General features: G+C 40.3%; 3 protein-coding genes and 1 long non-coding RNA gene across 14 annotated transcripts in view; 2 read left to right on the top strand and 2 right to left on the bottom strand.

The window, feature by feature from the left end:
• Positions 1-153: 153 nt before the first annotated feature.
• ccdc117 (coiled-coil domain containing 117) lies at positions 154-3,549 on the top strand. Of its 5 annotated transcripts, none has more exons than XM_085475429.1 (6): positions 154-340; positions 756-963; positions 1,069-1,155; positions 1,258-1,527; positions 2,208-2,351; positions 2,702-3,549. In XM_085475429.1, the coding sequence occupies exons 2-6, from the start codon at positions 821-823 to the stop codon at positions 2,934-2,936; spliced, it is 879 nt and encodes a 292-aa protein (XP_085331555.1). In that variant the 5' UTR covers positions 154-340; positions 756-820; the 3' UTR covers positions 2,937-3,549. The 5 variants fall into 5 exon arrangements, with proteins under 5 accessions (XP_085331555.1, XP_085331554.1, XP_085331558.1 ...); XM_085475432.1 differs by having other exon boundaries at positions 157-287; positions 885-963; XM_085475431.1 differs by having other exon boundaries at positions 157-340; positions 885-963.
• A 268-nt stretch (positions 3,550-3,817) lies between these two features.
• LOC146697012 (uncharacterized) lies at positions 3,818-14,267 on the bottom strand. Its single transcript, XM_085475423.1, has 29 exons — positions 14,203-14,267; positions 13,825-13,901; positions 13,606-13,675; positions 13,435-13,520; positions 13,277-13,316; positions 13,064-13,186; positions 11,890-12,444; positions 11,078-11,155; positions 10,864-10,959; positions 10,597-10,698; positions 10,449-10,509; positions 9,552-9,684; positions 9,351-9,443; positions 9,153-9,265; positions 8,891-9,026; positions 8,674-8,793; positions 8,173-8,286; positions 7,834-8,064; positions 7,399-7,500; positions 7,132-7,314; positions 6,960-7,055; positions 6,646-6,875; positions 6,446-6,572; positions 6,291-6,374; positions 5,999-6,213; positions 5,807-5,833; positions 5,564-5,624; positions 5,279-5,464; positions 3,818-4,254 (listed from the first exon to the last, which is right to left on the bottom strand). The coding sequence occupies exons 3-29, from the start codon at positions 13,670-13,672 to the stop codon at positions 4,222-4,224; spliced, it is 3,492 nt and encodes a 1,163-aa protein (XP_085331549.1). The 5' UTR covers positions 13,673-13,675; positions 13,825-13,901; positions 14,203-14,267; the 3' UTR covers positions 3,818-4,221.
• Positions 14,268-14,323: 56 nt separating this feature from the next.
• LOC146697010 (uncharacterized) overlaps positions 14,324-24,146 on the top strand; it is a 69,856-nt gene continuing 60,033 nt past the window's right edge. For 4 of the 6 annotated variants that reach the window (XR_014923355.1, XR_014923350.1, XR_014923354.1 and 1 more), the window contains exons 1-3: positions 14,324-14,388; positions 23,580-23,762; positions 23,856-24,086. This is a non-coding gene — a long non-coding RNA (uncharacterized LOC146697010). The remainder of the gene's footprint in view (positions 14,389-23,579; positions 23,763-23,855; positions 24,087-24,146) is intronic. The other 2 variants (XR_014923351.1, XR_014923352.1) reach the window with 2 other exon arrangements.
• osbp2b (oxysterol binding protein 2b) overlaps positions 17,018-24,146 on the bottom strand; it is a 53,063-nt gene continuing 45,934 nt past the window's right edge. For both annotated transcript variants that reach the window (XM_085475424.1, XM_085475425.1), the window contains exons 12-14: positions 23,833-24,017; positions 23,513-23,733; positions 17,018-22,227 (exon numbers count right to left, since the gene is read on the bottom strand). In XM_085475424.1, the coding sequence (XP_085331550.1) occupies positions 22,085-22,227; positions 23,513-23,733; positions 23,833-24,017 (549 nt within the window). In that variant the 3' untranslated portion in view covers positions 17,018-22,084. The remainder of the gene's footprint in view (positions 22,228-23,512; positions 23,734-23,832; positions 24,018-24,146) is intronic.

Here is a 24,146-nt window from a genome sequence, read left to right as displayed (position 1 = left end):
CGGAAATTAAGAAAAAATCTCTAATATTAAAAAATAAAATGCCAACACCGTCTTATTGTCACTAGAGATCACTTTTACATTTCCACGACGGTTTTTTTTTTGTCGTTTTTTTTTCTTTTTCGGAAACTACAGTTTGTAGTACATCCACTGGAACTACATTTCCCACAATCCCACTAAACGTAACATGCGCACTTTGTAGAACCTTGACGACTGTTCTGCCGCGACTCAGAGTAAGGAGCTAACGTCAGTTTGACCCAGCCTATCATAGAAGAAGTCCACAGAGCACGGTGACAGTTAATTTTGGATCTTTTTCTATTCGACGGGGGTATCATGCGATTAGGTTAGTACGACTTTAGCTTGTAAAAACTATTTTTGTGTGAAAATGGGAACTCTCTAAAGGAGAATAAATAAGCTCTGAACGGAGGCGAGCTAACTAAACACATTTGTCAACAACAAAAACGGCAATGGGGCAGGGCAGCTGCACAACTCGCTCTTTAACGCCAAATATTTTTGCTTAACTTGTGCAGAGTGGCTGTTCAGTGCAGGGATGAGGCTGTCGTGTGTTTACCTCTCATCTATTAATAACACACAGTTTTATCATTAACATGCTAACGCCAGTAGCGTTATAGCTAGCTAAATAGGAGGCAGCTAGCGCGATGTAAACAAATAACATGTGCGTCATGTAGTTTGTAAAAAAATAAAAATAAAAAAACCTTTATCGGCTTAACTGACTGGTATCAATACTGATCTTCCAGATCAGAGTCGTTAATAGCTGCTTACTCGCGTAGCTCTTCAAAAACATTTCATCGATTGGGCCAGCATGCATCACCCTGCGCCCCCAAGCAGTGAGCTGAGCTGCCTGCCAGCCATGTATTCCTTTTCAGGCCCCACAAGCCTTCCCGACTTCGACCTCGGACCTTCAAGTATGATTGAGGATGTACAGACAGCGACAGTCTCTAACAGGTATGTAACTGATGCACAGTGCACTATTTGTTTGTTTGTTTGTTTGTTTTCACCACATTTGTCAGACAGCTTTGGCTTAATTTGAAATATACTTTTATTTCTGAGCCCGACACAGGCATTTTCTGTGCCTCTATTCCACAGCAACTGGGAGACTAGATGCCTCAGGAAGCACAGGAGGAGAGCAGATGATGAGTAAGTGAGAGATGAATTATTAAAAAAAGAAAAGAATAAAAGCATTTGGTAATGCTTGTCTTAGCCCTACACAAGTGTTAAACTATATGATTGTTTTATCAGGGGTTGCAGTGCCAAAAAGAGGAGGTTAATGTTTGAGGCAGAAGTTGCTCCTTCAAATTTGAGCACTAGCACAGAGTGTGACTGGTCTGGTGCAAACAGCTGCTCTTCTCAGTCTGCACAGCAAGCCTGTCCTGCGCCTCCACAGTCCTGCACAACATCTAATAACACCACTTTGCCGCAGACCTCTTCTTCCCTGTTCCGACTTGAGACGGAGAGCTCCTGCATGGAGATCGAGGCCGCACAGAGAAAACTTCAGGAGATAGAAGACAGGTATGCAATGTATAACATTTGGGAGAAAAAAAATGAACAAAACACAACTTGTCATTTGTTCACAGCAGCTGTATTATGGTGTGTATTGTGTCTTTAACCTCTGCATGATAGTTGTATCTTCCTTTGTAAAACGAGTTGATTCTATTGCCAGTTCACCAACCCATATTTGTGATTGGTCAGATGTTGCCAAGCCCTTTCATGTAAACATGCAGGGGAAACATTGGGTTGGCTTAGAGATTTAGCTTCATATGCTTGATTATCCTGATTGCGAATGATGGGTTAAGTGAAACCAGATAATGGAAACATAATCCTGGGTATGTTGTACATGCCCCGAAGCAGGTTTTGGTATGTAGAATAAGTAACCATAGTGATGTAACCCAGTAAAAAGTTCTGATGTCTGAGTATTTGAGGTCAATCCTGAACGTACCTCTGTAAGCACAGGTCTCTGTTTATAATGTGCATACAATGTATATGTCAGGCCCACAGACCACCCTTCAGACTGTTTTGTATTTTCACGTATGTATTTACATTGTCAAGAACAATGTAAATACATAACATTTACATTTATATAATTCAAAGTGGGTTTTTTCTTAAATCTGGCATTCAGTGTTGGTGAAGAGTTTGGGGGTTACATCACAAGAAAGAGTGACAACCCACAATGTACTATTGATGTATCACAGAATAACACTGGAGGACGATGAGGATGAAGATCTGGATGTAGAGCCAGCTCCGAGACGCCCGGTGCTGGTGATGTCTGACAGTTTGAAGAAGGGCCTGCGGCAGGGCATCAGTGACATCCTCCCCCACACAGTAGCCCAGTCTGTGTATGTTTATTTTGTTATTGGAACATTTAATGGTGATTTTTAAGTAATAAATAGAAATGGATATATCCTTTATTGTCCCTCATTGGGGAAATTCAGGTGTTCTAGCAGCAAAGCGACAGGCAGATGGAGCATGCAGATTCACACAAAAGTTAAGAATATAAAAAGCAAGAAATAGACTGTACAGGCAAATTTACAACATAAGGAAAAAAACAAAAATATGAGTAATGATGTGAGATGGACTCCAAATATTGTTTTCAACTGGCAAGAGTTTCTTGATTAAGAAGTCTGCGCAGTTGCACTCCTTTAGGGATGCTAATATTTGTGTCACCTTCGTCTTTCTCACACTTTAGGAGCCGTTCCTGTATGGAGCTGGTGCTATGGCGGCCACCAGAAGATCCCTTCAGTCAGAGACTTAAGGACTCATTACAAAAACAGCGCAAACAACAGACTGTGTGTCGGCAGACTCCAACTCCATGTCCATCTCCCAGTCCCCTTAACACCTCAAGTCCACCAGCAGACACACACTCTCCTCTGTACAGTTTCTCTGTGGCCCACAACTCTGGAGAGGAGGAGATGGAAATGTAATAGTGTTTCTCCACAAAGTGATGCCAAAGTGAAAGACTGGAGACTCGTAGCAAAGTAAAAAGATTTAAAAAGATGTGGAACAACTTCAGGCTGGTCAGTTTGTCTTTATAAGGATATTGTGAAGTTTTGAACAGTTTGTGAAGCGCATCATTTTCTTGGCAGTAATTTATGTTTTCTGACTTTAATCCCATTTGATCTTGTAACATAATAACTGACATAATCTCCAAGGTCTGTCAGCAAGTAGCCTTACATAATACTTCGCAGTATTGATGTTTCCCGTAAGAAGTGAAACGACTTTTACGTTGCCAAAGCCTGGCCAGCACTACGCTGATGTGTTGTAAATATGATTATATTTCTTAAACATCAGCGTGGAGCATCACATTTGCTTGTGGCATGCCTTCCTGCTTGTAGTAATACTTCTGGCGGAGAGATCATCTCTATTGCTTAGCAAGTATGCCATTAGGGGAGCTTGGAGGAATTTATAAAGTCATGGAAATGCAGATTTTTATGGTTTGACTGTATTTTCATATGCACATGACCAGAACTTCAGCTAGCCATTGGGTGCTATAAACTTTATATTTGTTTTTTAATAAATGTACAGTTTTCATGTGTATATTCTGCCCAGTTTTCATTGGATGAAAGTGCTTGAATCAGGCAAGTTTGTGTGTGTGAACATGGCTTATAGTAAAATGCGCTATAATACTGTAAGTACCAATTCATTTACCATGCATGCATACTGTAAATGGAGCTCTACCCAAATATTTGGATAGTTGTTTGTATTTGGTTTGACTCTTACAATAGTGATCATCATACTTCACACCCTTTCCAAATTCAGCCATATTTTTGAACCCTTCAGATTAATGGACAGCGAGTACAAGTAGACAGGTTCAAAAGCCTTTAATACGTTACATTTTGCTTCAGCCTTGCAGAAACTGTAAATGTATTTTTAAGCATTTTCTAAGGACTTTGTTAAAGCCCTGCCAGCTTTATGAGGTTATTTAATGTACGGTAACTCACATGATCGTTAGTCTTCAGAGAAATGTCAGCTCCTGTCGTTTACAGCTCACTGCAAGCTATAAAAACCTTACTGCCTTAGCACAGAGGAATGTGATGACCACATCTCCAGTTGTTCCATATGTCACTGTGACCTGCTTGTTAACCTCCTATCTTAGAACAGTGAATGATTTATATTTGTTGCCATGGGACAACTTTAAATAAGGCTGATTTGAAGAGCATTCTATTACTGGTGTGCAGTCGCTCACACAGTGTAAGGTTTTGTGTTGCTTTAACTCCCATCTGTGTCTGTACTCTGAGGGATCTGTGAATGAAACAATAATAGCAGTTAATATCAATATTTGGAAAACAATTAGTGCTTTTAATATTCCCATCAGACATGGGTAGCATGGCTGTATGCATGACTGATACTAGTCTGAGATTCTTCTAAAGAAACATGCTATTTGTGTTAAAAGTAGAATGGGAGGCAGAGCCTTCAGTTTTCAGGCCCCTCTTCTGTGGAACCAGCTTCCAGTTTGGATTCGGGAGACAGACACTATCTCTACTTTTAAGATTAGGCTTAAAACTTTCCTTTTTGCTAAAGCATATAGTTAGGGCTGGACCATGTGACCCTGAATCCTCCCTTAGTTATGCTGCAATAGACATAGGCTGCCGGGGGATTCCCATGATGTATTGAGTTTTTCCTTTCCAGTCACCTTTCTCACTCACTATGTGTTAACAGATCTCTCTGCATTGAATCATATCTGTTATTAACCTCTGTCTCTCTTCCACAGCATGTCTTTTACCCTGTCTTCCTTCTCTCACCCCAACCGGTCGCAGCAGATGGCCCCGCCCCTCCCTGAGCCTGGTTCTGCCGGAGGTTTCTTCCTGTTAAAACTGAGTTTTTCCTTCCCACTGTCACCAAAGTGCTTGCTCATAGGGGGTCATATGATTGTTGGGTTTTTCTCTGTATCTATGAAGCGCCTTGAGGCGACTTTTATTGTGATTTGGCGCTATATAAATAAAATTGAATTGAATTAATGTTTTATCAGTTTATTTTATAATCTGTGGAAATGTGAGTGCAGAGAACCACCATCAATAGCCTTAAACTGCTGTAAAGCTTTGTATTTTTTCATTGTGCATTTTTTTGGTCAGACTAAATATGAATGAAGACATAATTTTGTGGGTTAGAAAATTAAGAAAAAAAATTACAAAACCTTCACAAAAATACTTGACTTTAAATTACAAGTAGTACTTGGAGTATTGAAATTTATAACTACTGTAAACTTCATCAAGTGGAAACATTAAAAGTCACTTCACAATAACCAGATACTGAAGAATTTACTCACTGTTCCAAGATAGGATCCTGATAAATCGGGAGGAGGTGAGCTCCACCCGTAGGCCTGATTTTCAGCACGGAGCTGCTTCACTTTGCTATGGAGGTAACGTATAAGCTTAAAGGAAGCCATGTCTGAGGAGCTGTGATGGGAGTTCAGAGCTTGGAGGGAGGGAGAGCTGAGCGATTTCTGGTATTCCTTAAAAGAAAAATGATACCAGGATTTTTCTTAATAGCATAAACAATGAGTAAGGACACAAACGTTTTGGGTTTCACACAGGAAGCGCAAACCATTTACCATTTCTTCCTCAGGTCTTTCAGGCTCCCTCTGCCTAACATCTTGTGGTCTTGGTGCCTTCCTAGAAAAAGCAAACCTGAATTTGGTTGGTTGTTGGGTAAATAACATAACTGCATGAACATCTGTTGTATATGTATAATGTTAGATCTATGGTCTAAGCATCGCATCACATTGAGTTGAGGTGAGATCATGCTCTTGTACAGCTGGTTAGTATAACATTGATTTACCAAGACACAAAATTACCTGCCCCTTAACAACTTTGCCTGGCACCTGTGGGATGACAAAAGTTAGCACAAAAACTGTATACATGTCACAGTATTGTTTGATTCAAGATCAGCAGCTTTGGGAAATTATTGCAACACAAAAAGAAAAATATGACCTGGCTGCATTCTGGGTTTAGTTTGGAGGATGCCATTTTTGTTTTGAGCACGTTACCGTTCCAGTTCAGCCGTCAACTCTTCTTCAAACTTGAGTGCCAGGCGAGCTGCGGTCTGTCCCTTCCACTCAGCCATGCTCCTCTGAACCTGCCTGAGCTCAGAGTCTTTGGCCTTTAACTGCTTGCGGAGACATGCTGCCACTCCTCCTCCGCCTTGAACTCCTCCATCACTCATGTGAACCCATTTTAAGCTGCTCAACTCCTCAATGTGTTCCTGCAAAAATGTCACAGGGAGTTAAATTTCCTCTAATGCTATGCGTGTGTGTTTTGTCTAAGCATGTGGGTTCAGACCTGAATGAGTCGTTCCTTTAAAAAATTCAAAGCTTGATCTCTCTCCAGCCTCAGCTGTTGCCTCTGGATGCTCAGTTCTTGCTCCTGAAAAATGGGAGATTTTTACTGAATATGTCCATATAAACATTTAGCGTGCTGTAAAGTTCAAATGATACCTTTTCTTTTCTCAGCTGCTCGTTGGTTTGTTTCCGTGAGTCTAGCTTTTGGTGCAGTTGGCTAATAAAAGCCTTCAGCTGCTCTCGTAGTGTTTTTAGGTTCATAAAAGCCTCGGCTACTGTGAAACTGCAAATGACAAAGATATGTGCATTACAAGCCAATTACAAACAAGCTGTGAAGACTGGGCATAAAATTATACCTGGGAGGTAGTTTTCCAGCACTTTGTTTGGCTTGACTTTGCTCCACTAACAGGCTGAGATGCTGGCACTCTGCTGCTAGCTGCTCGGTCCAGTGTTGGTGTTGCTGCTCCATCTCAGATGTGATTTGGTTATGGCTGCTCTCCCTTTCTTCTAGCATCACCCGGAGCCTGTCTGCCTCTTTAACTGCCAGCTGGACATCCTTCTCGAGCTGCAGAACTGTCCTATGACTCTGCCATGATTACAGAGCACACCAGGTCAACTTTTCTAAGATGTCACATCACATCTAGAGTTTGAACATGTGGTTTCACTGCACCTGCGCCATCTGTAGCTCCGCCTGGTGCTCCTCTTTCAGTGACTTGCAAATTGCAGCCAACTGTGTACAGTTTTCCTTTTCCAGCTCCTGCAGTTTCTTAGAGATAAAAGCAAAATCATACAAACATGGAAAGAAAATGTATTTAGATTTATCTAAGTGGAAGATCCCTTACTGTTTTTAGTTCCATGACCTGATGTTGAAGAGCTAATGCTTTACTCTTCTCTTTCTGCATTTCGCTCCTCAAACTTTCCAGGAGCTTTTCATTCTGCTCTTCCAGTATCCCACGCTGCACCTCCAGAGCTTCCATTTTTTCTGCCTCCCACTTCCTCCTCTCCTCCTTCACTGCTTTGTACACCTAAATGGGAAAAGAGAGCATTCTGTTCATACCATCCAATTATGTTAGAAAGGTTGCATATGTTAGTCAAAGGATTATCAGTACCTTTTCCGATGCTTCTACATGCAACTCCTCTTCATGTTTCTTTACCTCTTCCTTCTGCTGTTGCAGAGATTTCTGTAGCTTAATTAATTCTTCTTCTTTTAGCTACAAAATTAAGAGAGGATGACCTCTTAGAAGTAACCTTACAAAGTATTTTACTAGTAGTATAATATGTAGTGCAATAACGTTAATGATGGCACGCCACCCAACATAAAATGTATGCATTTATGACACTACAGAATACCTGAGATACAACCCCTCACCAAACAGTTCTCTAGTCTGTACTTTCAAAGGAATACTTTTTTTTTTTTAGCCTGAATATGAACTGAGGAGAAATCAGTAACCTGTCACAATAAACCTTTTGGGCTTGCTGTTAATAATATAAACATATTAGTAAAGTTACTTATAGAACAAGAAAAAAGGATTTGTAGCACTTACCATTATACTGTGGGCGTGCTCTTCAACTTCCTTCAGGGTTTTGTGGTGCTGCATTCTCAAGTGCTGTTGCTCCACCTTCAGTCCATCTCGTTCTGCTTGTAAGGCACTGCATTGCTCCTGGAAATCTAGGAGCTGCAGCTCTTTGTGGGCCAACATTTTCTCCAGAGTTACCACCCTGATCTTATGTTCTCCCACCTCACCCTGCAGCCCACTCACTCGAGCCTCCAGTGCCTAACAGGAAAAGAGACAGCAACAGCAACAGTAACACACACACACACACACACACACACACACACACAGTATATTTATGTTAAAAAAAAAAAAAAAAAAAAAAGCTACCTCAATCTGCCCCTTTTTCTGCATCTGTTTTTCTTCCAAACAAGCACATCTGTTTCTCAGTGACGTCTCTGCTTCTGTGGCCCTTTGGAGCTCTTCACAAGTCTCTTCCAATTTCTGCTCCAAAAGGAAAATATATTCAGAGACATTTTAAAACAGACACTAAATCTGCCTTTACTCAAACAAAAATGGATTCTGTCTGTTAAATTTCATTCAGCACCCTCACTGAAATTGAGATCCCAATGATAAAGAAGCCCAAAATAAAATTGTAAAATGATAAATCCACAACTTTATGATTAAAGTTTAGATTCTCCATTTGGATTGTTGAAGATCATAAATATTTCTGTTCGTAAAGTGAATGCAGACTATAAAAAGAAAAGCACAATTTAATGTAATTTCATGTTTACATGTATAAAAAATGAGTCCCATTAAACCAAAAAATATTTTTAGTTATAACTTTGTATTTTTGGAGTTACTACATAGTCTATAAACAGCCTATGATACCTCTTGCATGGACTCCAGCTTTTCTCTGGCACGTCGCTGCTCAGCAAACAGTTCTGTTTTGGCATTATCCAGCTGTCTTTCCATTTCTTCCTGCTCCAGCACCGACATTATGACATTGTTCTGTTTATTGAACAATAAAAAGAGAAAGTGATGACATAAGAACAAAATTAAACCAAGGACTGAACCACTAACTACAGGATTAGGTTTGTTTTTTTACTGCTTTGAAGCAGGATCCATCCTTTGGAGTCTGTTTACACAGACGCTGAACTGTAAAATCTTCCTGGGTGTCTCTGTGCTGGAGAAGACATGATTCTTTCTGCCTCAGCATCTTCTGTAGCTGCCAGCTACCATGGCTGCAGCAAAATGATGTTTTATCAATAAAGAAAACTCTCCTTTATGCAGACAAATATTATGTTGATGTTGGCCGTGTTAATGCACATGGCTCTGAATGAGACAGTTAGTAGGAGGAGATTTTATACCCAACAGACTTCCTCTCTGCTCTGCTGTCTCTCTGAACAGACTGCAAAGTCCTCTTCTCCTCCTCCATCTGTGCCGTCTCTGTAGTCAGTCGCTCTAACTCCTGCAAGGCATGCTGCAGCACGAACCATTACTTGTACACGTTAGTGAGTCTTCAGCAAACATTCTCCTGAAAAACATTTGAAAATGCTGGACTTTACCTTCCTTTGTTGTCTAAGTTCAGAGAGGCAGACCTCAACATCTTTTATCTGAGCCCTCTTCAACCACAGCGTCTCCTCCTCTTCCTCACATTTCTAAACCACACACAAACAAGCTAAGCACCATCTCATACATATGCATGCAAGTGAATTTATACAACTGACACAGAATAGAATAAATTTCCCCCGGAGGTTTAGTCTTACTTGTCGGAGGTCAGAGAGTCGGCCAATCACCTTGACCCATTCAGACTGCATCTTGTCCAGTGTCCTCTCAGGCCTGGACTTGCTGCTCCAGCAGCTCATTTCTTCATCTGTGTCACTAAAATAACTCGCAGGTCTGAATACACATGAGAGCAGAAGAATACACAAATCTGAAAAAGTATTTAAAAAACAAGGAGAACTTGCCCTAGGAGTATTTTTAATTTTGAGATTAAGTTTAGGTGACTGACATCTGGAATTATAGAACTTAATTTGTTAAAGTAAGTGTTCCTTCCTATTCTGCTAATTCTTAATCTATGTTTAAGGTCAGATGACATTCTTGTCTACTGTAGCTTTTAAGTTTCTTCTTTCCAGTGTTTTACATAGATTTCTTTGCACTGTTTTACTCTGATTGATATTTGGAAAGCAGTGTTGTTGCAGAACTGGGTTTTGACAGGAAGCACTTCAGAATCATCACCAGCTGACATGAAAGGTTCTTCTTCTGGGTTCATCTCTTACGCTTAAGGGCTGATATTAGGGTAATTAAAAATTTTGTGTGCTTGACGGACATTTTTTGGCATTTTTCTGTGTGCATAGAAAATATATTTGCAGAATTTTATGTGTTAGAGATACTGTTGGGTGTTTGTCCCAATGGGTAGAGCTCTAAACCCAAACTTCCCCACCATACAACCAACTATCCTACAGCACAATTGGCAGAAAGACACAACCAAATATTTAAAGGCAGATTTTAATTGGATTTTGGAAGTTATTAAAATTTTCTCTTTATTGTATTAAGAGCTTTCAGACCTTGTGCTCTTAGTGCATTACCTGTCATATTGAAGTTTCCTGAGGCTATTGTGTGTGCACTAACATAGATGCAGCTGATACTTTGATTTATTTTACCTATATGCTGTTCTCCTGTTACGTTGACAGTTACAAACAGGTCCATATGGGGATCTCTGTACTTTGGGAATAAAGACAAGAAAATTATTTTGACACTTTACTACTTTGTGTATTTTATAGTAATAAAATAGTAGTAGTCAGCTCTTACCTGATGTAGACCGAGATTCACTTTCTTCTTGTGTTGTTATGTCAGTCTGGTTGCTACACTGGCCATTAATTTCTGTGACAGACCGAATGAGAGAGTGCCATCCTAACAAGAGTGGATACTTTTTGTAGATATTATCCTTCATATTTAAAGATTTTGTAATTATCATTCATTACCCTTTAAATTTTTCAGTTTCACTTTTCAAACTCTGATATTTTGTGTCTAAACATATTTATAAACTAGTTCACTTCCATATCTTCTGTTTCTTACCGGGCCACTTGTGAATGTGCTGCCTGACTTGCTCCGTGCAGACTGTATCAAGGTCGCTGTCAATGGACACCGTGTCAAAGCTCAGCACAGGTACTCCTGGAAAAGAACCAAGCAGCCCACAATCACTATTTCAAATAAACAGAATCCCAAAAGCATCAGTGTGGTAGGCTGTGCTTGTAAATGCAAGTGTAATACAGTGTAACGTGTGTGGTACCTGCCAAGCACCTGGTCTTAGGAGAACAGCTGCTGTTGACATTTTCAGGGTCTTTTAAAAACTCTGTGCTGTGGAAGCCTGAAATGAAAAGGGAAGAAAACAGACTTATATATTAAAAAAAAAAAAAAAAACAAACAAACTACAGCTGACAGTACACGTAAGGCGTAAAGGTGTCCTGTATTACATCTATCAATGGTTATAAAACGTTTTCATTCATACTTCTATTTGAAAAGTTAGCAATCCAGCCAAGCTAACATCAGAGGCCTCTACTAGCACTTATGTTCATTCATTCGCGCAACTTTAAATCCATTCAACATTATTCTCCATGGTCGCACATGACTTCATGCAGTGACTCCCTGAAGCCATTGAATTCCCTGCCCCCGTTTTAGGAACCACTGCATTAGGTTATGTGCATGCTGAGTTGAAAGTTTGGCCTCAAGTCCAAAAGCTCAAATCCAGAGTTCTGGTATTTGAGTGGAGGGAGAGCATGTGATATATTTAATGCTTTGGGTATGAATTATAACCATTCATAGATGTGAGCCCATTTTTTGACTTACTACTTTAGACGAGAAGTAATAACACTCCTCAACCTATAATGGTATTCAGGCACCATTTTTGTTTTGCCAAAATGATTTTCATACAGTCAAACATCTGTAGAGAACGTGCCTTCGATCACATGTCGAACACACAGATGGACAGACATATGGCCAAAGAACAGATGGATCATTTTTCTCTCAATCCTCACCCCTTTGACTAAGCAAAGTTAAAACATGCCTGAAAGCTTATCTTTCAAAGATTCTATAGATACAGACTTGTACCACTGCTGTCATCCTCAGGCTGTGGTAATCTGCATGTCTCTGAAGCTCCTGCTTTCACACCAGCATGTGATATATTTGCTCCAGCGCTATGAGAAACACAGCTCTTCTTGTTTGGACGTGGTTGGTTTGTCAGGGAATGCTGAGGAGTGAGTGTGTCATCGCTGCTTTCCCCAGTCGTTTCTGAACCTCTTCTTTCAACATCATAAACATGTCGTTCATGTTGTTTACTTTGGTAAGCGCCGCTGTCAGAGATGTTTGTACTCTCAGTCACTTCTGCTTTATCCGACATTTGCATACTGACATCTATAAAAGTCAGTTCTACCATCTCCTCTCTGAAGCGTGTAGCAAAGTCCTCGGTGCAGATACTGTCTGAAGGAGGGCCAATTTCTTCGGCCAGCCCTCCTTCCTTGCAGGTGCCTCCAAGTAGCCTCTCCAGCCTCCAGATGACCTGCTCTCTACAAGACTCGATTTCCTCTTTGTCCCTCCTGTCTAACCTCTTTTCAGTTTTGTCACCAGTTACAGGATCTTTCGAGCAGCCCTCAGTGTTTTCTGAGGTAGAGCAGAGGAGAAGTGGTGTAAGGAAAAGTCCACTCTATTAACATTATGGTGATCAACATAGACCACACAGTCCTGTGCAAGAGTGTTAAGCCACCTCTAATTTCTTCATATTTTGCTTCAGTGATTTACTGAAAACATACATACAGTATTTAAGGCAGAAGATATAAAGAACTATTACCCAAGACCATTTTAAAACAATTCCAAGAAAGTCTGGAAGTATAATCTAAAGAAATGAGTGTTGGATTGAGATTTTTTGCACAATACTTTACATATATATCATTTAATTATAGGCCACCTATGAAGACAACACAGGGGCCTGACCAACTCTCATATTAAGCAGCTTCATATTAAGTATGTATACATTTAGCAACATAATTTCCAAGAAAGTTGGGTTGTTGTATATTTCAATTTTAAACTTAGTTACAACTTTTTTGGAAATCAGGGTTGCATTTCTGTCGCTTGTGCTGAAAGAAAAATTATGTCACCACTAGTACTAATCCTTTTCACTGTTGTAAGATATTTACCTCAGACTATAAATAAGGCCTTTTCAGTTAAAAACATTGTTAATTTAAAACTTTTCCTGTGAATAGCCCTAATATTAAAATATTACCATATCTTTGCTGCACTGCTGGGGCGCTCATCAAATCTAGACCAGACATGGGGGTACCATTTTGTTCACTTGTACTTTCCAGGCCCGTATCTTTGCCCAGAGACTGACTCCAACCAAGAGGAGCTAGAAAAATACCACACACAGAAAAAAAAGATTACATAATATTACATGGAAAACACAAACTTATAGAGCTGTTATTGTGATATAAATTACCTGCACTGCTGCAATTAAGCTCACATTTCTGGGGCAGGACCTGGATAAATTAATCATACTTGCTTATGTTATTATCATTTTTATTATCATTTTAAATTTGCCTACATGTGCACAGAGACAAACATACAAAGAAAAGTGACAATCACAGAGTCACAAACCTGCAATTGCTCAAGCTGAGCATCCATTGCATCCAGGAGGCGATCGCAGTGGTCAAATCCAAACACACTGCTATTGTCGTTAAGATCTATGAGGGCAGAGAAAAGGGGGTATATGAATGGCTGCACACATAAGAGTGAGGAATACATAATAATGCTTTTAAACCTTCAGACCAGTGTAAAGAAGTTTCTGGGGATGTTCTGCATGTCTGTCTGCTCCGTTATTGTTCCTCTCAGCCATGTCCTGCACGTGAAGACAAAAGTGCAGGCATTGAGAGACAACATAGGAGACTACACCCCCTTAGCAGTCAGGGCTAACAGGAAAGTTATAAGGAGTGTGTGGCAGTACGGTGATGGGAGGCGCGGGGGGGGGGGGGGGGGGGGGTATGTTACCCAGTTGTCCAGGAAACCAAGACCACTTAGCAAGCCAAACTGACTTGAGTTGACGATAAATCCCCGGATCTCCCCGTCTGAAAATCAAGTCCAAGAGCTGTGAAAGTTACTTACAAATATCTTGAGTATTAAAGTGTCACATCTAGCTGTGACTTGTGGGACTATTTTTTCAGCCGCAGCCAAGACTCAATCGAGCCTTTCCTATAAGCAGAGTGATATTTTCATAGTGCGAATGAGCCCACAAATCAGATGTATTGAACACAAAAGCGTCTGGCCAATCTGTCTGAAGCTCCCTGGTTAAACGTTCATGTTTCTGAGTTATCAAATGAAAACAAAAAACATCACACTGACCGCGACAAACACTCAGAACTAACTTACTTTAAGAAGACGGGCGTTTTAAGTCGATGGCGAACATGTCTCAGCGGTTCTGACTGGCACAGCTGTTGCTGTTGCCGGGAGAGTTGATTGACGGGAAATTGAGGCCGCCATGGAAACGGTCAAACAACTCGAGATACAGCAAGCTAACAGCCCTGAGGAGCCGCGCGAGCTACGGCAGTAAAAGCGGTAAACGAAGTTATTATAGTTAACAAAAACTAAATTAAAAACAGGATATTAAAAATAGTTCACTCGCATAAAAAATATTTTCTGAATTTGTAAAACCAACAAACAAAAACAAATATAGAGGTCGTGTGTTTAGCTCTAGTACGTTAGTTTGGTTAAAAATAAATTGATAGACATCCTAGACTGAGTCTACCGTTTTCATTTAAAAAAAAAAAAATCTGATACCAGATTTTCCTAAGTCTTGCCTTTGACATATAACGATAATAGTTAAGAGTTAATAAAGACTAACAATGAAACTAATAAAAACTAAACAAGTACGAAAATCAACTCTACTAACAAACTAAACGGAATTAAAAACAGAAAGTCAAAATTATACTTATTCCATAATTATTTGAACAAAGACAATTACTTAAATATCTAAATACTAATATTTCTTGTAGTTTTACCTCTGTAAACCACTGCAGTGGTTTTAAAATCAATCAGTGTCTTGTTTTGTTTTTTCAAAAGTTTTGCATGAACTGTTTAGGAATTACAGACAATTTTGTGCACTGTCCCACCTTTTCAGAGGCTGGAAAATAATTGGAAAATGTATAAAGTTTTATGGCCAGAGGAAGTCTGTTCCCTCATATATATGTACAGTGGGGCAAAAAAGTATTTAGTCAGCCACCGATTGTGCAAGTTCCCCCACCTAAAATGATGACAGAGGTCAGTAATTTGCACCAGAGGTACACTTCAACTGTGAGAGACAGAATGTGAAAAAATAAAAAATAAAATCCATGAATCCACATGGTAGGATTTGTAAAGAATTTATTCGTAAATTAGGGTGGAAAATAAGTATTTGGTCAATAACAAAAATACAACTCAATACTTTGTAACATAACCTTTGTTGGCAATAACAGAGGTCAAACGTTTACTATAGGTCTTTACCAGGTTTGCACACACAGTAGCTGGTATTTTGGCCCAGTCCTCCATGCAGATCTTCTCGAGAGCAGTGATGTTTTGGGGCTGTCGCCGAGCAACACGGAGCCACTCCTTTGTTGCCCGGGCGGTGTGTTTTGGATCATTGTCATGTTGGAAGACCCAGCCTCGTTTCATCTTCAAAGGTCTCACTGATGGAAGGAGGTTTTGGCTCAAAATCTCACGATACATGGCCCCATTCATTCTGTCCTTAACACGGATCAGTCGTCCTGTCCCCTTGGCAGAAAAACAGCCCCATAGCATGATGTTTCCACCCCGATGCTTCACAGTAGGTATGGTGTTCTTGGGATGCAACTCAGTATTCTTCTTCCTCCAAACACGACGAGTTGAGTTTATACCAAAAGTTCTACTTTGGTTTCATCTGACCACATGACATTCTCCCAATCCTCTGCTGTATCATCCATGTGCTCTCTGGCAAACTTCAGACGGGCCTGGACATGCACTGGCTTCAGCAACGGAACACGTCTGGCGCTGCGGGATTTGATTCCCTGCCGTTGTAGTGTGTTACTGATGGTGACCTTTGTTACTTTAGTCCCAGCTCTCTGCAGGTCATTCACCAGGTCCCCCCGTGTGGTTCTGGGATCTTTGCTCACTGTTCTCATGATCATTTTGACCCCACAGGATGAGATCTTGCGTGGAGCCCCAGATCGAGGGAGATTATCAGTGGTCTTGTATGTCTTCCATTTTCTGATGATTGCTCCCACAGAGTTCAAACAGGTGCCATTCATACAGGTAACAAGTGGGGGACAGAAAAGCTTCTTACAGAAGACGTTACAGGTCTGTGAGAGCCAGAGATTTTCCTTGTTTGAGGTGACCAAATACTTATTTTCCACCCTAATTTAGGAATAAATTCTTTACAAATCCTACCATGTGAATTCATGGATTTTTTTTTTCACATTCTGTCTCTCACAGTTGAAGTGTACCTCTGGTGCAAATTACTGACCTCTGTCATCATTTTAAGTGGGGGAACTTGCACAATCGGTGGCTGACTAAATACTTTTTTGCCCCACTGTATGTATATGGCATGGGCATAAGGCTGCAAGTGGAACCAGGTCACTAGTGTTTATTGATGTGGTTGCTAATAGACGCAGCAGGATGAACTGTGATGTGCACAGGGCTTTACTCTCTGCTTAGACTCACTCCAATTCTGCAGAACTGATCTGATGATGCTACGCTGTGAAAATGGATAATGACCCAAAACATACAGTAAAAACAGCCCAAGAGTTTCTCAAAGCAAAGAAATGGGATATTAATAGATGGTCGAGTCACCTGATAACCCAATAGAGGAGCTTTTCAGTCACTGAAGACAAAAATGAAGGCAGAGAAACCCACAAACAAGGCCTGGCAGAGCATCACAAGGGAGTCCATGGATGTCCATGTTCATGGGTTCTAAACTTCAGGGAGTCATTGACTCCAAAGAACTCTCACCTTTCTCATTTTAAAGAAAGCTTCTGTTGTCTACCCAAGAAAACAGTACATTGAATATGCACTTCATAAGCAATGATACAAATAATGTTTTATTCACTTTCATAAAAACTGTTTAGAGTGTCATGTTTCATTAGTGGGACATCGACTTTAAACTCAAACATTTCTCTGTTCTGCCAGTTCAACTCATCCTTTGGTCAGAGAAGAAACAAATGAGAAGAGACTGGTATCCAGTGTCAACAATAACAACTTTATTATCTTCTTTTTTCACCGTTTTGTCTTTGCTGTTTAAAGACAGTGTTATACGAGTATAAATTAAGGGAGAAAATACACAATTTTATTTTATTTTTTTTAAAAAGGGGGAGGAAAAAAGAAAAACCTCAGCTGAATACGCAGTAACACCTGAATACACCTTTGTGTATTTGGGAGTAAGAGTTATCAAGGCAGGTCAGTCACCTCAATCCTGTGCCAGGTCGCTATTGTGAAACATCTCATAATTTCTACCAATCGTATGGATTGTTAATATCACCATAATCTCACCACAAAGCTGCGAGTCACTGTCGAATAAGAAGCAAGGTTTAGTTTAGACAAGGCAAGAAAAATCTCCCCATCTTCGTCGTCATCATCAGCATCAGCCTATTTCTGCCTCAAAACTGAGCAGCACTGAAAAGCAGGATATGTAATGCTGCACGTGCACACAAATCAAACTCGCTATGCACACAAATAGTATGAAAACACCAATATAGGAATAATGGCACCCATTGAGAAGGAAGAAATCAGATCAGAAAATAAAAACAAGAAAATTAAAGCCAAGAATCACATCGTAGTGAATTAAGCATCAGGTTCAGATGAGATGAGATAAACAGCGACGGGGAGGGTTTACATTTGAACCCTCTGAGATCGGGAAGGCAGATGAAGAGGATTATTTAGTCTACAACACACTCTTCTCTTACACTTTGGTTGTGTTTTTTCCCCTTTCTAAACGAGGCAGACAACGAGTCTTTGAACGAACAACAGCCACAAACTAACAAATCTACACCTCCACCGCTTTATTGCTACAGCTGTCCGATACTGTACAGGCCCTTAAAAGGGACAACTTCAGTAGGCAAGTCACCATCAAGTACTGAGGTCATCTTTTTGTTTGGAAATATATTGATTTAAACCTAAGATGAGCTCTCCATTATCATTCAAAATATAATATGTATTCTCAAATATAAAATAATCTCAAACACAATTTATTAAAGTAAATCTGCAGGGAACCTCCACATTTTCATCATGTTCAAGTGGCGATGTACAATGACAAGTCTTTGATACACATTTATGAAATAGAAAAGAAGGATAGCAGAAAGAAAATGTAAAGAAAAGGCTCAACACTTTGGGAAATGTGCTTATGTGCCTCCTTCTCTCCAACAGGACACATTGTAAGGCTACAGGCAGCAGTCACTTTTTAGGATTAAGAGGACTGGAAACAGGATATAAGCTACCAGCAGCTGGAGATCTGATAAACTAACATGGATCTTATTTGTTTCATTTTTCAAGACCGATTTTGGTACCAAATTTTGGGTACGTTAGGTTTAACTTCCATCTTTAGTTATGTGCAAGACTTCCTCCTGGCACCAAAGTGGCAAACTTCCAGCAAAGATGGAGGTGAAATTTAGAGGGACTGATGGGTGGTCAGAGCCGAGCTACCCCGTTTCCAGTGTTTTTACAGCTAAGCTAAACTGCCGTCTGTAGCTTCATATTTACAACAAGAGAAGGCTTCATCTTCTCATCCAACTCCAGCAAATTTCAAAACAAAATTAATTTCCAAACACTAAATTATTCCTTTTAACAAGTGACCATGCTCATGACAACCACAACTCCAAACTGTAAGAAAACCTTTTGTGTAAATGAGTAAAATTGCCAGAATTCACTTCTCACTATCATTAGTTCACTGCTAAAGAATCAGACAGGTAAACATTAAGAGCTCATATTATCACACTTAAAATTCACTCTATCGGCTAAATCCTAGCATTTCTTCCTTGTGTGAAGGAATTTCTTTTCCAGTGTGTGTGTGTGTGTGTGTGTGTGTGTGTGTGTGTGTGTGTGTGTGTGTGTGTGTGTGTGTGTGTGTGTGTGCTTTACATTTGCATGACCCACACATCAGAGGAAATAACTGAACCACAGCTAACAACATGTTAGTATTAAGAACTATATAAAAAAAACAACTTTATTTTCAGTGTGTTAACACAGTTTTTGGCCAAATTGAGGACACCTCTGAGTTAGTGTCTATCTTCAGGCTCATTTAGTCCCCCCTCTACCCCCTCCTTAACCTCTGCTGTACAGAGAACTCAATAGTCACATTAGTATAATTCTTCTTTTACAATATCATTGTTTTATCACAAAATATTCACACAAATAGGCTGGATGGTAGATACAATACCTCCAAATTCTACATTCCTAACAATAATTACAAAAAAATATCGACTGTTTTTTTTTTTTTTCTTCAAAACTCTTGTCACTGTAGACTTGTAGTGCACAGGTCAGGGGACTCGTTCCCTTATTCAGTCAGTTAAAGGCAAAAGACTCAGTGTACCTCTGTGAGCTGATCCCAGATCAGCAAGTCCACAAATGGCAAATGAGCTGCAGAGAGCCTGGAGTGGCCGCTCTGGCTTGTCCTCTGTGGCTACAGCTGACTGCAAAGAGGAGCGCTACAGGAACCAGCCCTGTCTGCTTCTATAACCTTTGACCTCCTATCAACTAAAGCCACTGTGGGTTCCTTGGAGTACCTGCTCCAGTCTCAAATTCAGTAATTCCACTGGAAACATCTGGACTACAAACTAGTGAGGGATGGATGCTGTGGAACTAGTGAGAAGAAACCGGTGTGTTCCCGGGTTAATGTTTACTTGTTAATGCCTCAGTGATCGGGCGCAGACTTAATACTTTGTACGATCACTGAAGATGATACTAGTTAAATCGATCACTGATGATATGGTAAGTGTTGCCACGGGAGAGCACCAGAGGACAAGATAGTGTTCATGTACAGAGTGAGATTTTCTCAACATCAACACAGAGATATGTACTAACCTCTAGTCAACCACAGTGAAAAGTGCTTATTCAGGTCTTTGATGGAAATTACCGTGACAGTGATACAAGTGTTTTAATGTCACCACTGCAGTTGCACTAATGTGTTATAATCAAACTACTACTATATAATTTTTCCTAATCAGAGTCACAAATGGAAAATGTTAAGATGACTGAGATCCAATGAAGCATAGAGACAGCTCATATTTCTAATATAACTAACATGAACAGACTAATTGCACGTCCCTAAAGGGAAAACTTAATATCCAGTCCAAATGGAAAAAGGATTACTGCCTTGATGCATATTTCATTAGTTGACATAAACCAATCTCTAGTGGATCAAACAGCTGTAGATTATGGAGACTCAATGTGTTGAAAATGAAATACAAATATATTTAGAATGAATCCGTCTGACGAACCAATACAGAAAATGTATAACAGAACCATAAAAATTTAAAACACACATGAATTTAGAAAAAAAAAGATAATACATCATAAAACCTAATATCTGGTTTTATTTCATTCTAGCAGCTTTTAAGACAAAAACCACTTTAACCAAACCTTTAATTTTTTTTTTAACTTTTCCCCCCAGAATATCATCTTCTTCCATAACAACACCGAGTCTGTCAGCTAATTCTGACTTCTAGAGCCCGTTATATCACAAATCAATCACATGGGCTCTGCCCCACTTGTCCTCAGACTTCTTGATGAAAATAAACCTATTTATAAATAAAATATTTAACACTGAATAAAGTAAAACCTGTAAGCCGAGATACAGAGGTTAGTCTGATTCTTTTTCTCACTTTATGGTTATATTAGATACATTTTCTGTAGTTAATTATGTGATTATTTGTACGTTCATTTCTCTGTATTTAATTATGGTTTTTTTTATATTTACTGAACACGTTGACTCTCCATAGTTTATAACACATGCAATCAAAGCTGTGACTATTTCAGAGTCTTCATCCATTACTTTCTATACCTCAGTCACAGACATAGTTTGGCAACCCCCTGACAACTGCCGGTTGCTACGGAAAAATGTGTATCCCTCAACCAGCTTGCTTGCTATCGTCGGGTAAAAATCAGAGAATGCTATACCCACAGGCTCCTTGTGCCTGCTTTGGCTGTTAGCGAAACCCTCTCAGAGTTGTACTGAAAAGGGCAAAACAGACCAGAGAAGTGAAAGTAAAAATTGCATCTGGCGGTTGCAACCAATACAAGGTGCAACTTTTACTTTATGGTTTCAGTGAATTTTCACTCGCTACCACTTGGCAAGTAGTTGGCAAAAAAGTCAACACCCCCCCTTGCAAACTGCTGGTGACTGAGGCAAAGTGCTAGCACATGCTAGCAGCAATCACAAAGAGGTTTTCAATGCAGCACCGAAAACCTCTTGCATGAACCAATTTCATGCAAGCGTCTGCAACCTCCTGCAACCACTTGCCAACCGATCTCGTAATATACACGCTTCCTTAGTAACCAGTGGTTCCTGGAGGAGGGGTGACCGACTGGTCTCTAGGCCTGTGAATGGAGTTTTAGCAGTCGATCTCACAGCAACTGTCAGCGATCACTCATCAGCCGGTTGGGAAATAAACACACGTTTTCCCTGTGACCGGTGGTTGCTCTAAGCCCGGCTTTAACATATCAAAAGAGGCAAATAATGAGCACTTAAAATGTTTACCATAAAGAAAATGAGGAGGCTAATTAATAAAGTAGGCCCAGGTTAATCTCTGTTGTACTGAATAAAACTGAGGGTGAAGACATTTTTCTTACAAATATTGAAATACTGTTGTGTGTTCTGTTTTTATGTCCCTCTTTATTCTTTTTAATCAGTTTATAATCATGAGCAGCTTTGATGTGGGTTTCTATCCAATTTGGGAAACTCTGTAGTGGAGTGAACACAGAAAAGTGCATTGTGGGTAGCATTTCCGGCACACCAGAGCATCAGGACTGAGCGGGTTAGCTTTACTGTGTGGTGTTACAACTCTGTTACAACTCTGTCACGGCTGTTTGAGTATAGTGTCAAATAGGACTACTCGGGGAACGCCCATAGAGTGTACATTTGGAGGTACAGTGTAATCTGAGAGTGTGCGAAACATACACATTCTCATGTTCACACACAAAAAAAGAAAAAAAAGGTCCACATGGTGCTCGTTCGCTCCGATGCTTAAGGACCAGAGGTGGAGCGGTTCACTGTCTCATGAGGTTAGGTGTGATCCCAGAGGAGGTTCCTGGGTTAGAAGATGTCAGGACACAGGCTCCAGTCCTGTCTCTCCTTTGCCTCCCAGTAACCCCCCTTGTACACAAAGCTTGTCTCTCCAGTAACTGAGTCCCTCCTCTGGTAAAACCACAATGGCTGGTAGCCTTCATATTCTCTACCTGTGAGGGAGGAAAAAAAAAAAAAAAATCACAGGTATTAATCCATTGGTTTGATCCGATTATCCTCTAATGGAGAAGCCACACTCGCAGGCTATTCACACTCAGATCATTTCACCTTCATACAATGCATATAGTAGTGATAAAGAAACAAATGAGCACACATTGTGCAAATATGTCAAAACCTGAAAGGCTCATGGTGAAGGAGCTATACTCAAACTTTTGGAAGTCCCTGAACTAAAAAAATGAATCTGTTTCATAAAAAGAGCAGTCAAAACGAAAAACAAGCATATAAAAAAAAAAAAACTAGAAAAGTGCACCAGAAAAGTGTCCAATCGAAAAAAAAGAAAAAGCATAATGGCAATGCAGGAAGAAATCCAATCTAATCACTTGCTAATGTGGCTTCACCAGAGCACACTGAGAATACTTGTAATGTTAAATCATTTTCTTAAATGCAACATGTTACCGAGGCCAGTTCTGAATGAAAATGTTGCATGTGTGCAGGAAAAAGTGTTTTTTTTTTTCCTGAGTCATTATTTGGAGAAATTGACATGAGAAGGGTTTCATGCAGTTCCCAACACTGAGGCAGACCACACAGAGTAACACAGAGGATGGCGTTTGTGTGTTTGTGTGTGTGTGTGTGTATGTGGGAGTGATGCACAACGGAGGGGTACAGGGCAACCCCCACTCACCAGAGTCATAATCACACTCTGACCATCAATAGAGGGAGGAAAAGAAAGACAAGTCATGGGTACATCAAAAACAATCTAGCCTACGCACAACACACAGACAGGAATGCCACGAGGATGAAAAGTGTCTGCTGAGGTCCCTGTAAGATTTAAACTCTTTATTTATTTATTATAACCATCTCTTCTTAGTTTTCTTAATGAGCCCTGCTTTCTTAACGTGAACTCTTAAAACTCTTACATCTAAATTATAGAGCTCAAGAAGCTTAGGTAAATTATTCAGTTACTGCTTATTAATCATTTGATCTAATACTTGGGTATGAGCTCAGCCTTGATTATGTAGCACAGCATGCCACAGATCCCTTTTAATCAAATATTTCTATTGAGGGATTTTCTAATTCAGTGATTTATCTGTTGTAATGATATTTGTAGTAAAATAATGCTCCAGCTCCCACCTGACATTGTCTAATCTAATAATGATTGGGACTTTTACTACCATACATGCATAAAATAACTTTATGCCCTGACTCTTGCTTTCTTTCTCCTTTCTCATCACTAGACGCAGACAGACACACTCACTCTCACTGTTCTCAGTCTCATACCTTCATCCAGAGCGTCTGAGGCCTCTGCTTCCCTCCTCCTTCTCACTGCTCTTTGTTTCTCCTCTAGCCTCTGTTTTTCGGAGTTTGCTTCATCCCATCGCCCGTCCTCCATCAGCCTCTGGTCTGGTCTCAGACGGCTGTCGGTCGTTGCCACCCCATCCTCCAGCTCATTTAAGGTCAGTGCCAGAGCTGAGAAGTAGTACATGTTCTCAGCGTTCTCCCTGACAAGGCAAGAAGGAATTGGCATAAGGTACACTGTGGAGTTCCATGACATTTATCACACATCGCAGCTGTTTACTCAGCTATGGCTGTTGGCTTACGGGAGCGGGTATTTCTTCCACAGCAGTTTGGGGGACAGAGTCTGGTAGACCATCTTCTGCTTGCCCTCTGACCCGCTGCCTCCTCGGCTGCTCTGAACGATCTTGGCACTTTCCATTTTCTCATCCCACGTACCAGAGAGGATGTAGTGAGCCTGGCCCCCGCTGTCTGCCACCACACCTGTCACCTGGAAAAAAACAGAGAAAACAGAAGCTAGAAACACAAGCACAGAGCTGCTCTCTCCAAGTAATGTTAGGTATGTAAATACCCAGTCCCATCAGTAGAACATGACTACATTTAAATTTGCTCCAAACAA

The sequence above is a fragment of the Copadichromis virginalis genome, linkage group LG12, assembly GCF_057382275.1.
Source record: "Copadichromis virginalis isolate Kocher_CV1m ecotype Utaka linkage group LG12, C_Virginalis_male_GT1.1, whole genome shotgun sequence".
NCBI lineage: Eukaryota > Metazoa > Chordata > Actinopteri > Cichliformes > Cichlidae > Copadichromis > Copadichromis virginalis.
The sequence above is the reverse complement of the archived record's forward strand: the minus strand, read 5'-3'. Positions and strand labels throughout refer to the sequence as shown.